The 13,372-nt window shown below is 36.6% G+C and overlaps 1 protein-coding gene across 1 annotated transcript; it reads right to left on the bottom strand.

Annotated features, from left to right (window-relative positions):
• Positions 1 to 6,100: 6,100 nt before the first annotated feature.
• Positions 6,101 to 11,000, bottom strand: LOC139749931 (uncharacterized). The gene is made up of 2 exons (XM_071664353.1): positions 10,869 to 11,000; positions 6,101 to 9,379 (listed from the first exon to the last, which is right to left on the bottom strand). Exon 2 carries the CDS (start codon positions 9,015 to 9,017, stop codon positions 6,324 to 6,326), a length of 2,694 nt encoding a protein of 897 aa, XP_071520454.1. The 5' UTR covers positions 9,018 to 9,379; positions 10,869 to 11,000; the 3' UTR covers positions 6,101 to 6,323.
• Positions 11,001 to 13,372: the final 2,372 nt, after the last annotated feature.

The raw sequence follows: 13,372 nt of genomic DNA, 5'->3' as shown, positions 1-13,372 counted from the left end.
AAGCTTCATTTTTTATTCTTTTCAGCAAACCTCTAAACTGCACAGCATTATTTAAACTTTAGCTCATATAACCTTAAAGCGAAGTCCTGTCTTTCTATTCATTTTTGAAAAAAGCTTCTGGAACTTTAGTTAACTTATTACTTAGTAATTCATAAAAAAAAATAATTTTTTCAGAATATTCAAATATAAACATTTCTAAACATTTATAATATTTTTTTTTCATACTATTCGCTATTTCCCGCGATAGCGAGGTAGCGTTAAGAACAGAGGACTGGGCCTTTGAGGGAATATCCTCACCTGGCCCTCTTCTCTGTTCCTTCTTTTGAAAAATTAAAAAAAAAAAAATAAAAAAACGAGAGGGGAGGATTTCCAGCCCCCCCGCTCCCTTCCCTTTTAGTCGCCTTCTACGACACACAGGGAATACGTGGGAAGTATTCTTTCTCCCCTATCCCCTATCATAGAAGGCGACTAAAAGGGGACGGAGCGGGGGGCTGGAAATCCTCCCCTCTCATTTTTCTCCCAATTTTCCAAATAATAATATATTTAAGATAAAAACCTTGCTGATATACAAATCACTGGTATTATAAGGTGAAGGTATAGCACATATATAAAATTCATCATTCTCACTGTGCAAAGATACTTTGTCACTATATGCTTATTTCACACATTTCTATGAATATGAAAACCACCAGCAAATAAATGGCTGATGCACATACTCTCTATACTTCCAGATAGCATAAAAGTATTTTTTACTATATGTAAGTTCCAGTACGATTAAGATATTAGTCTTGAATATAGTTAAGTTCATATAAAGAGAGAATCTAAAAAGATCACCCTTTACATAACTTTAATTTTCATTTTTTCTTGAATTTTTATCTGCTTGGATTCATTGAATTTTGTGTTCTCTCAAACTGTTTGAGGCAAGAGATAACTTTCGATAAAGACTCCATGCATTGCTCCATTCAAAAATACATCAAATATATCCATCAAAGGCTCAGTCTTCTGTTCTTAAAGCTACCTCGTTAATGCGGGGAATGGCGAAATAGTATGAAAAAAAAAAATTTCAGTAAGGTACACCTTTTAGATAATATACAGTCCAAGCTTTTCATACTTTTACAGTAAGTCTTTTTTTTTGCTCAAACACAGAAAGGAAACAAATACATTAAATTATTAACAAATACAAGTAATCTCATTATTACTTATCTATTATTTTATTTTGCTTTGTCGCTGTCTCCCGCGTTAGCGAGGTAGCGCAAGGAAACAGACAAAAGAATGGCCCAACCCACACACATACACATGTATATACATACACGTCCACACACACAAATATACATACCTATAAATCTCAACGTATACATATATATACACACACAGACATATACATATATACACATGTACATAATTCATAGTCTGCCTTTATTCATTCCCATCACCACCCCGCCACACATGTAATAACAACCCCCTCCCCCCTCATGTGTGCGAGGTAGTGCTAGGAAGACAATAAAGGCCCCATTTGTTCACACTCAGTCTCTAGCTGTCATGTAATAATGCACCGAAACCACAGCTCCCTTTCCACATCCAGGCCCCACAGAACTTTCCATGGTTTACCCCAGACGCTTAACATGCCCTGGTTCAATCCAATGACAGCACGTCGACCACGGTATACCACATCACTCCAATTCACTCTATTCCTTGCACGCCTTTCACCCTCCTGCATGTTCAGGCCCCAATCACTTTTTCACTCCATCTTTCCACCTCCAATTAGGTTTCCCACTTCTCCTCGTTCCCTTCACCTCAGACACATATATCCTTTTGGTCAATCTTTCCTCACTCATTCTCTCCATGTGACCAAACTATTTCAGAACACCCTTTTCTGCTCTCTCAACCACACTTTTTATTACAACACATCTCTCTTACCCTATTATTACTTACTCGATCAAACCACGTCACCCCACATATTGTCCTCAAACATCTCATTTCCAGCACATCCACCCTCCTCCGCACAACTCTATCTATAGCCCATGCCTCGCAACCATATAACATTGTTGGAACCACTATTCCTTCAAACATACCCATTTTTGCTTTCCGAGATAATGTTCTCGACTTCCACACATTCTTCAATGCTCCCAGAATTTTCACCCCCTTCCCCACCCTATAATTCACTTCCGCTTCCGTGGTTCCATCCGCTGCCAAATCCGCTTCCAGATATCTAAAACACTTCAATTCCTCCAGTTTTTCTCCATTCAAACTTACCTCCCAATTGACTTGACCCTCAACCCTACTGTACCTAATAACCTTGCTCTCATTCACATTTACCCTCAACTTTCTTCTTTCACACACTTTACCAAACTCAGTCACCAGCTTCTGCAGTTTCTCACATGAATCAGCCACCAGCACTGTATCATCAGCGAACAACAACTGACTCACTTCCCAAGCTCTCTCATCCACAACAGACTGCATACTTGCCCTTCTTTCCAAAACTCTTGCATTCACCTCCCTAACAACCCCATCCATAAACAAATTAAACAACCATGGAGACATCACACACCCCTGTCGCAAACCTACATTCACTGAGAACCAATCACTTCCCTCTCTTCCTACACGTACACACGCCTTACATCCTCAATAAAAACTTCTAACAACTTGCCTCCCACACCATATATTCTTAATACCTTCCATAGTATATAATCATAATACTATAAAATTAGAGAGGAACTTATACACCTGTTGATTTGTGATATTTCAAAGAATTCTACCACTGCCTCTGCAACACTGAAAAGTATATCATGTTTTCATCTACATTTATCCATTATTTTAAATTTTGGCACTACCAGTAACAAGTTGGTGAAAATATCCCAATGTTTTTACTCATCCTACATCTAATACATAAACATCTGAGACTGTTAGAGTTTTACAGAGGGAAAAATTAAAGGATAGAGATTTGAAAACAAGCTGAGATTTATGTAGTTTGCTCATAAGTTCTCTAATGTTACTTCTTGATAAATATGTCACAACAAATACTACACATAAACATACAATGAAAAAAAGTTTGATGCCAAGGTAACATTTTCATTGTTAAAGTACTCTAAAATCTGCTAATGTAAACATACAGAATATATTCATAAATACTTGTATAAAAAATATTAATCCCTCTGACCATTAGGTACACTTTGATAAAACATAACTCTGGGAGACACACGTAATTCTGAACCATTCTACACTTAAGATAATAGTAAGAGATCCATAATGAATTAAGGACATATATGTGAATGTTTACTTATGAACATACATAAAGATTTTAAAAGATTATTTTCCTGTATCTAGGATGCTGCTTCCCATATCTGAATAACATATAATTATGTAATATAATTTCACAGAAATGTATACATATGAATAAATTAATGACTGTTTACGCAACACATAAACCTTTTCCAAATAACTTCAAACCATTCTAACCTTATACATAGGCTTATTTTAAAATGCAGATACTACCAAACCAAAAGCTTTTTGCAGATATTCTATAAATAAAAAACATCATGAATCATATATATATATATATCTAAAAAGTAATTTCTACTTTATAGTTTACAACTAAAGCTATATGTTTGCTGCTATACATTACCAGAAATTGCTGAACACTCCTCAAGCCACTCCAACAAAAAACATCCTTGAAAGATAACTCATTTGTAAACAAACAAGGAATAAAAAATTCTAGATCCTCCAATATTCATCCAGAGGGTCCTCAGAGATATATAAACTGAAGACAATGGAGATCATAGAGAAGCTATGCAGATCCTACACTGTGCACTAGACTAATGCAAAACCTCCTGCTAGGGACAATTTCAGACGAGTATATCCAGACGAGTAAAAACACAGATTCTTGTTACAGTAAATTGGCTGGAAAGAGAAAATAGCCCTGGATGGATGTTACTAAAGTATGATCAAGTGCCAAAATTCATAAAATTCATCAAACAAAATGGAAATCTACTTTCCAACCAAAGGAACTGACATCCCTACCCTTTTGTCAGCTTGCAAGGTTAATTAAAAAAAATACAGGGTGTCTACAAAGTCACTCCCTATTTTCTAATTCTTACTGCACCTATATTAAAGGAGATATTACAACCATTCTTTCACTGTCTATAATTCTAACCCTTACTATTTATATGACAATGATGGCTGGAAAACCAAGGGCAAGCAAACACTGCATCTTCATACAAAGTAAGGCAATTTGTCATTCCAGTCTGAAAATGGTAGAGAGCCATCCAGGGCAGAAATGCCATTCTTAACCAAAAAAAAAATTAAAAACGGCCAAATGAAATTAATAAAAACATGCTCTGAAAAAGATATAAAGCAATCTCAGAGACCATTAACATCAAATTCGGAAGAAACTGTGACTGCTGTACAAGCAATGCTTGAGCGATGTGGAAAGAAGTCAGTAGGACAGAAAACCAGTTCATACTATGCTCAGAAAAACCCAAAACTTTGTGCATGGAAACCCCATTATGTCTAACAACTCTAACCTGAACATTGCAATAAAAGCATGGAATATGTTGATATAATGTTGTCAAAGAAGGATTTCAAACACAATATGTTTAACAATATTCTGTGCTCTGATGAAGGTATCTTCCATGTTGGAGGCTTTAAATAACCACAACTATCATAACTGGTCAGAACAAGATCCAGATGTAACATATGAAATATAACAATTTGGTGTGAAATGACTTCAACGTAGTTTGTAGACCCGTACTTGCTACAAGATACTATGAACATTGAGTGATACTTAGAGATGCTCCAAAATTTATTGGTCTACTGTTTGGGTAAAATAAAAATGCTAAAGCACTGTTTTTCATGCAAAACGGGGTCCAACACATTTTGCAGTAATTGTTTGTCCTTCAGACAGTAGTAAGGGCTTCGAGGACCAATGGAATGGCCTGCTCAAAGTCCAGATTTAAAACCATGTGACTTCTTTCTGTGGTACTATACCAAAGAAGATTACAAATAAAAACCAATGACCACTGATGACTTTTAAAATGAAATTTGTAATGTTCCTGGCAATGTACCACTAAAATCCTTTAGAAAAGCTGTTGAAAATGTACCAGTAAAGTTACAAACGTGTGGACAATGATGGAGCCTGTGTTAAACTTTAACTCGGTAACAAACCTTACAGATTTTTGTAATAAATAAATATCAATGAGTTAAAGAAATGTTTTCAATCTCTTTTGCTCTAGCACTAATAAGAATTATAAAATATGAAGTGACTTTTCAGACAACCTGAACACATGTAAGGTTAATCTACTCCAAGCATGTAAAAATGACATGATATAAACAAACATGAGATTAAGAGGCAATACAGCACTTTTTTATGAAGAGAATGACTTAGCAGATGTTTCACTATTCCTACCAAACTATGAGTACTTTTCAAAACAAGAAATATAAAAAAGGAAAAAGAAAACATTTTGTACAACAAAAAACAGAGGACACAAACTGGAGGCAAATATAGTATGCTGTACAATGAACATAAGACTGTCTTATCATTATAAACACTGAACTAAAACAATAAATAAAATTATGTTTCCATCATTCATTTCTATCATAATATAAAAAATCTTTATACACATAAAAACTTCCTTAGACATTCAAATCATATCTTAAATACTAGACTGACTTCTGCTCAACAAGTATGAGCTCAGCACCATCTGTTCCAACAAAGAATCATAGAAACATACATTTATAACATCTAATACATTATTCTTAATTAGCTTTTGTACGATTCTATTTGATACTTGGGTGAATAATAACAGACCCATCAATATCATGCCTTAATGATTATGACACTAAGAACATAATACAAGGACAAATCTTTGTATCAGCAGGTTCTTAACAACACTGATGTCTATAACCTAATGCAAGCCTGAATTTATCACACTAAATTCAACAGACATCCCACACAGATCACATTTTCATTAGTCAAATGATTTTGATGCACTACTTGAATGGTGAGGCAGTAACATACTGATCTCCATTTTCTAAACCAACTGACAAAATTACCAGGAACATCAGCATAATTTCTCAAGTGTTTATATTTTCTTTCAGGAATGAGTTTTTTTGTTTTTTTTTCAAATTACATATTCTAAATACCTCATATAAATGTACTTGCTATGCAGTAACTTGGTATTAAAAGCATAAGTCATTTATGTTTGCATGATAGAAGGGGGACTGAAATGGCAGTCTTTTGATCCAATATTTGAGAAATTACAAGCTCTTTATGGAAGAGTGTAATCTTGGTTGGAAGAATTCAAAAATATTATGGTGTATCACAAAGTTCATGCCAGGATGGGAAGTGGATCCTTGTCCTCATCAGTAAGGCTTTCCTCCTTGATACATTTATTTTCTTCTACACATTGAGATTCGTCTATGACCTCTCTCTTAACATCAACATAATTCTGGTTCTGTACTCTCAGATGCCTTTCTGTATCTTTTACGTTACTTTCTTCCACCTTCAGGTGAGCTTCACAATCAACAGTCATTAACATCTCATCATCATCATCTTCCCTATTGTTTATATGAACATCTTCCTCTTCATCAGTTCCTTCATCCCTATTCATCTGCATCAAATCTTCAACTCGAGGTTCAACACAAATCATCTCTGGCTCTGGATCCTCAAATGATGAATCTGATTCAACATACTGCTTTTTTCTTTTTCTCTTCCTCAAATTCCTGACTGGAGTCTTGTGAGCATACCTGTTATGTTTGTTAAGTTCTTTCTGCAGTGTAAAAGATATTTCACATTCCTTACATTCATATGTAACTGAGTTAATGTGGGACTTTTCATGCTTCTTTGCATCTCGAATACTAATAAATGTTTTACCACAGTGAGAGCAAGGATGTTCCTCAGCTTTTTTGTGAATGCTCAGATGTTTTTTTAAGCCATAGTCCCAACGGAATGCTGCATCACACAATGGACACTTGAAAGGCTTATGCAATGAGTGTACTTTCTTGTGAGCATTAAGACGATCTTTTCGAGCAAAAGCCATATCACAGTGCTCACATTTGAATGGTTTCTCATTAGTATGAACAGCCATGTGTAATTTAAGTTTGGCTCGCTGTACAAACTGGGATCCACAAAGGTCACAGATAAATGGCTTGATGGCAGCGTGAGTTAGTTTATGAGCCCTCAAGCTGCGCTTCCACTTAAATCTAGCATTACAGAGATCACATCCAAATTCTTTAACAGAAGAATGGGTATTTATGTGTAACTTGAGAGAATCGGGCCACTTAAATGTTGCTCCACACACTTCACATTCATATGGTTTTTCTGATGAATGAGTCTTCATGTGATGTTTCAGACTATTTTTCCAAGCAAATGCAGCACCACACAGTTCACACTCAAATGGCTTTATGTCAGTGTGTTTGATATAATGAATATTCAGCTCAGTTTGTCTTCTAAACGTAGCAGGACAAGATTTACACTTAAATGGACGTATGTTTGTATGAACTTCATAGTGGGCTGTCAATGTGCCCTTCTTCTTAAATGAAGCACCACACTGTTCACACTTCCATGGTCTCTCGTCCGTGTGACCCTGTTTCTGGTGAGCTCTAAGACTGTCTCTCAACTTGAATCTCTTGTTACATTCATCACAAAAATAAGGTTTCTCAGGATTACTGGAGGGATCAAAATTAACTTTTGTCATTTTCTTGTAGGGACCTCTCGTTTTCTTAACTTTTGTTTTTTCTGTGGTAAACATCGATTCCTGAATAAAATTAGCAGCTGTAAGCAGATGACTGAGTGGATATGAAGCAAGCGAGGACAATTCATCATTTGATAACTTTTCTAATCCTTGATTTTGTAGGCCATCTTCACTGTTCTTCATATCAACTAATTCAGTATTATCTTGCTCAGCCCCTTGTTTGTCAATCTGCTCCTCAGGGAAATGTTCTTTGAAAATGGATTTCACTTCTTGCCCTTTACTTACCTCTGACTGCAAATCCCTCTCTGAGCCCTGGGATGACACTTTCTGTTGAGTAGTATCTGAATCCTCATTCTTTTTGTAATGATGAACTTTTAATGAATTTGCTTCATTCAACTGTTCTTTCCAAAATCTACACTGTTCCAAACTCTTCAAAGGTATGTCTTCCTGCTGGTTGACTTTGACTTTTTTGTCCGAATATTTCATAGGTGACTGAGTGCCTTGTAATTTCTCTTGTTCATCAGCAGATGCAGTCCCTTTCACCAAATGATGTAAAGATTCAAATGAATGTTTCACTTCCTTACCAGTTTGTCCTTCTTTCACTTGGCAGCCTGGTGTAGGTTCCCTTGTAGGCTGAGTTTCATTTGGATTTGTAAATGATGCTTGCCCCTCCAAGGCCAGGGACATGCATCGGTGAGCCTGATTCATCTCATCAACACCCCGATTTGTTCCTGTGTTATTACCTGTATTCACCAGTGTGTCCATAGGATAAGATTCTGCCTGAACTTCATTTTTTTCATGTGGTACAAACTCATGGTGTATCAGTTTTTGCACAGCACTCTGATCGGTATGATTTCCTGTTTTTTTGTCCATATGTAAATAAGAGCTCTCATACTCTGACCGCTTTTCTTGACCCTGTCTTTTCTCATAACAAACCTCCAGATGTTGGTGTTCACTCTGTTGTGCCTGCTGTTGCTCTTCTTCTTGATGTAAAAAGTGTCCCACTGGACTTGATCTACATGAAGACTGGTTAATTTCTTTCCTGCATTCAGTTTCTGTAGCATCATTGCAACCATGATTAACAATGGAATCACGGTGTATGACATTTATCTGCTGCACCTTTGAAGCTGAAACAGCAGCATCTGGATGGACTGTAGCAATGGGAACTGTTTCAGAGTGGTCTAGATTCCCAGATGATTTATCTGCTAAAGCATGTGGGCTTTGTTGGTCTTTTTTAGTAAATGACATATTAGCAGAAGGCGTACATGACGGAGTATGGGTTATATCATGATTAAAAAACACTGAAGCTGATTTTTCTTGCTCTACCATGGATTTATCAATCTGAGCAACTGCAGAAGAGTATTTTTCATGATTAAGGCCAAATGTAGAGCTATGGTCTTGGTGAAACGAAGAAGATACCAGAGCTTTATCGTCATGAAAGGACAAAGAACTATCTAGCTGACCATATTAATCTGACTAAAGTAATAAAACTTACATTTTCCCATCAATGAACTTTTCCTGATCTTCAAACTACTCTCAAGGTATGCTCTATTAAATACCTATGTAGCGTCATTCTGAGAGTGATAAGAGCTTCTCTGTTGAAAATACCAGTGGCTGCTTGGACATGAAATGTTCTTGCATTGGAAAAAAGACTTCATTCTTAGAGACCAGCTCTGCTAGTCTTACTCTTCCTGCAAGATGAAAAGAGCTATTATTCCAGGGTTTTCTACAAATGAAACTGCAAGAAATAATAATTTCTAAAGAGCAAAATTCATATAAATTCATTGGAAATGTGAGATTTGAAGTATAAAAAAACATCTTTTCATAGTAATGTCGAACAAGACGAGAAATATCTTGGATCTCAGGTTAGACAGCATTGTTAGAGTTAATGTACTGAAAATGAAATGTTTGAGGACTGTGTGTGGTGTGAGGAGGGTTGATTGAGTGTGAAATGACAGGGTAACAGAGAGGTGTGGTAACATAAGGTATGGTTTAAGTAGTTAAGGAAGTGTTGAAATGGTATGGACATAAGATGAGAATAAGTGAAGATAGGAGGATTGGTGAAAGACATATTGTAACAAACCCAATCATGTAATGAAATTTAAGGTTATATTAGCAGTTTGCTATCTTTCGTTATGTATTTTCATGACTGCTTCGTGATCAATATATTGATGATGCACATTTTCGGTTCATCTGAATAATGGCTATATTTCACATGAAAAACAAAATCTCTATGGAAATAAAAGAACATCATATGGGAGAAAAACAAGAAACAATTATTTAGGCTTTACAAACTTTACCTAGAGAGAAATAGCAAACTCTACAAAAGGCATATTCCTAGGATGGAACTATGCAAAGAATGGCGTCACACAATCAAGACATCAATATAACTTGAATGCCATTAGTTGAGTGGGTCTCTTACAGTATAACAGGAGTGTTTCACCAAGCCTACTGCAATCCTCATGGATTTCAGGTATACTGTCAACTTGTGTAGAAAATTATATTAGCTCAACATTTTCCGTTTTTCATAGTCATCCCTAATTTCAGTTGTTTATTATCATAGGATACAAAATCATACCATATAGTATCATTTTCACACATATATATATATATATATATATATATATATATATATATATATATATATATATATATATATATATATATATAGAGAGAGAGAGAGAGAGAGAGAGAGAGAGAGAGAGAGAGAGAGAGAGAAAATCAATGATATTACTGAAGATTCAGGTATTGCCATTAATTCTTCAAATTACCATGACGTGAATTGCATCAGTAACTTGTTCAAGTTTCTAACACCAGTAGCCCTCATCCAGTGCTTTAAGCAATCATTGTATTTGCCGTAAAAATGACGTATTTTTCAACAAAGTGAATAATTACGCCAACTAATGTTGATGTTCAGATCTGCCGACCACATTAACACCATCTATCACTTTAATAAATAATTGCCAGCTCGCACTGTCTCACTAGTCGGAAAAAACCTAAGAAGTTAACCTTAAGTTCTGTTATGAAGACAAACGTCAGTGATCAGAATTCAAGAAAAATGCACAAAACCACGTAATATCTTTGAGACCTGCCAACTACAGTCTTAGGGTAAGAAAAGATACTATTAGCGATATAGAAAAAAAAAATATTTCGCAAAAGATTATACCATAGAACAGGTACCTCTGACCCCAATCTAAATCAATCATCGCCAGCCAATAAATATGTCTTCCAAGAAACAATATTCTTAGTTATTCTCCAGGATGGTTGACATCACAGCTGATCATCTTGCTGATGTCTTTTGGAATCAAGTCAGCCACAGAGTGCCAGCGACCAAACCAGGTAATGGCAACTTGCCAGCGACCAGACCAGGTAATGACACTTCCTAAACAACCAGACTAGGAAATGACACATTGCCCATAACAAGAACAGATAATGACACATCGCCAGTAAAGGGAACGGACATGGACACATGGCTAACAACCAAACCAGGTAATGACACTGTGCCAATAACCAGGCCAGGTACTGACACTTCATTAGTAACTAGGTCAGATAATGACACGAGCAGTGATAAGCTAATTAATAATTTTTAATGGTTCTTACACAAATACGTTGAAAACTGTGCTTTGAACAGCATGAAATTTATTACTGAGGGAAAATTACAATCAAAACGAGATCTTTGTACAATTACAATCAAAAATAACTAAACGTAGGTCATCCAATCACACAATACATATATATATATATATATATATATATATATATATATATATATATATTATCCCTGGGGATAGGGGATTAAGAATACTTCCCACGCATTCCCTGCGTGTCGTAGAAGGCGACTAAAAGGGGTGGGAGCTGGGGGCTGGAAATCCTCCCCTCTCGTTTTTTTTTTTTAAATTTTCCAAAAGAAGGAACAGAGGGGGCCAGGTGAGGATATTCCAAAAAAAGGCCCAGTCCTCTGTTCTTAGCGCTACCTCGCTAACGAGGGAAATGGCGAATAGTTTAAAAGAAAAAGAAAAAAAAAAAAAATATATATATATATATATATATATATATATATATATATATATATATATATATATATATATATATATATGCCATTGTACAAAGGCAAAGGGGATAAGAGTGAATGCTCAAATTACAGAGGTATAAGTTTGTTGAGTATTCCTGGCAAATTATATGGGAGGGTATTGATTGAGAGGGTGAAGGCATGTACAGAGCATTAGATTGGGGAAGAGCAGTGTGGTTTCAGAAGTGGTAGAGGATGTGTGGATCAGGTGTTTGCTTTGAAGAATGTATGTGAGAAATACTTAGAAAAGCAAATGGATTTGTATGTAGCATTTATGGATCTGGAGAAGGCATATGATAGAGTTGATAGAGATGCTCTGTGGAAGGTATTAAGAATATATGGTGTGGGAGGTAAGTTGTTAGAAGCAGTGAAAAGTTTTTATTGAGGATGTAAGGCATGTGTACGTGTAGGAAGAGAGGAAAGTGATTGGTTCTCAGTGAATGTTGGTTTGTGGTAGGGGTGCGTGATGTCTCCATGGTTGTTTAATTTCTTTATGGATGGTGTTGTTAAGGAGGTGAATGCAAGACTTTTGGAAAGAGGGGCACGTATGCAGTCTGTTGTGGATGAGAGAGCTTGGGAAGTGAGTCAGTTGTTGTTCGCTGATGATACAACGCTGGTGGCTGATTCAGGTGAGAAACTGCAGAAGCCGGTGACTGAGTTTGGTAAAGTATGTGAAAGAAGAAAGTTGAGAGTAAATGTGAATAAGAGCAAGGTTATTAGGTACAGTAGGGTTGAGGGTCAAGTCAATTGGGAGGTGAGTTTGAATGGAGAAAAACTGGAGGAAGTGAAGTGTTTTAGATATCTGGGAGTGGATCTGGCAGCGGATGGAACCATGGAAGCGGAAGTGGATCATAGGGTGGGGGAGGGGGCGAAAATTCTGGGGGCCTTGAAGAATGTGTGGAAGTCGAGAACATTATCTCGGAAAGCAAAAATGGGTATGTTTGAAGGAATAGTGGTTCCAACAATGTTGTATGGTTGCGAGGCGTGGGCTATGGATAGAGTTGTGCGCAGGAGGATGGATGTGCTGGAAATGAGATGTTTGAGGACAATGTGTGGTGTGAGGTGGTTTGATCGAGTGAGTAACGTAAGGGTAAGAGAGATGTGTGGAAATAAAAAGAGCGTGGTTGAGAGAGCAGAAGAGGGTGTTTTGAAGTGGTTTGGGCACATGGAGAGAATGAGTGAGGAAAGATTGACCAAGAGGATATATGTGTCGGAGGTGGAGGGAACGAGGAGAAGAGGGAGACCAAATTGGAGGTGGAAAGATGGAGTGAAAAAGATTTTGTGTGATCGGGGGCCTGAACATGCAGGAGGGTGAAAGGAGGGCAAGGAATAGAGTGAATTGGAGCGATGTGGTATACCGGGGTTGACGTGCTGTCAGTGGATTGAATCAAGGCATGTGAAGCGTCTGGGGTAAACCATGGAAAGCTGTGTAGGTATGTATATTTGCGTGTGTGGACGTATGTATATACATGTGTATGGGGGGGGGTTGGGCCATTTCTTTCGTCTGTTTCCTTGCGCTACCTCGCAAACGCGGGAGACAGCGACAAAGTATAAATATATATATATATATATATATATATATATATATATATATATATATATATATATATATATA

This window comes from Panulirus ornatus, chromosome 8, assembly GCF_036320965.1.
Source record: "Panulirus ornatus isolate Po-2019 chromosome 8, ASM3632096v1, whole genome shotgun sequence".
NCBI lineage: Eukaryota > Metazoa > Arthropoda > Malacostraca > Decapoda > Palinuridae > Panulirus > Panulirus ornatus.
This window is presented reverse-complemented; position numbering and strand designations above follow the sequence as displayed.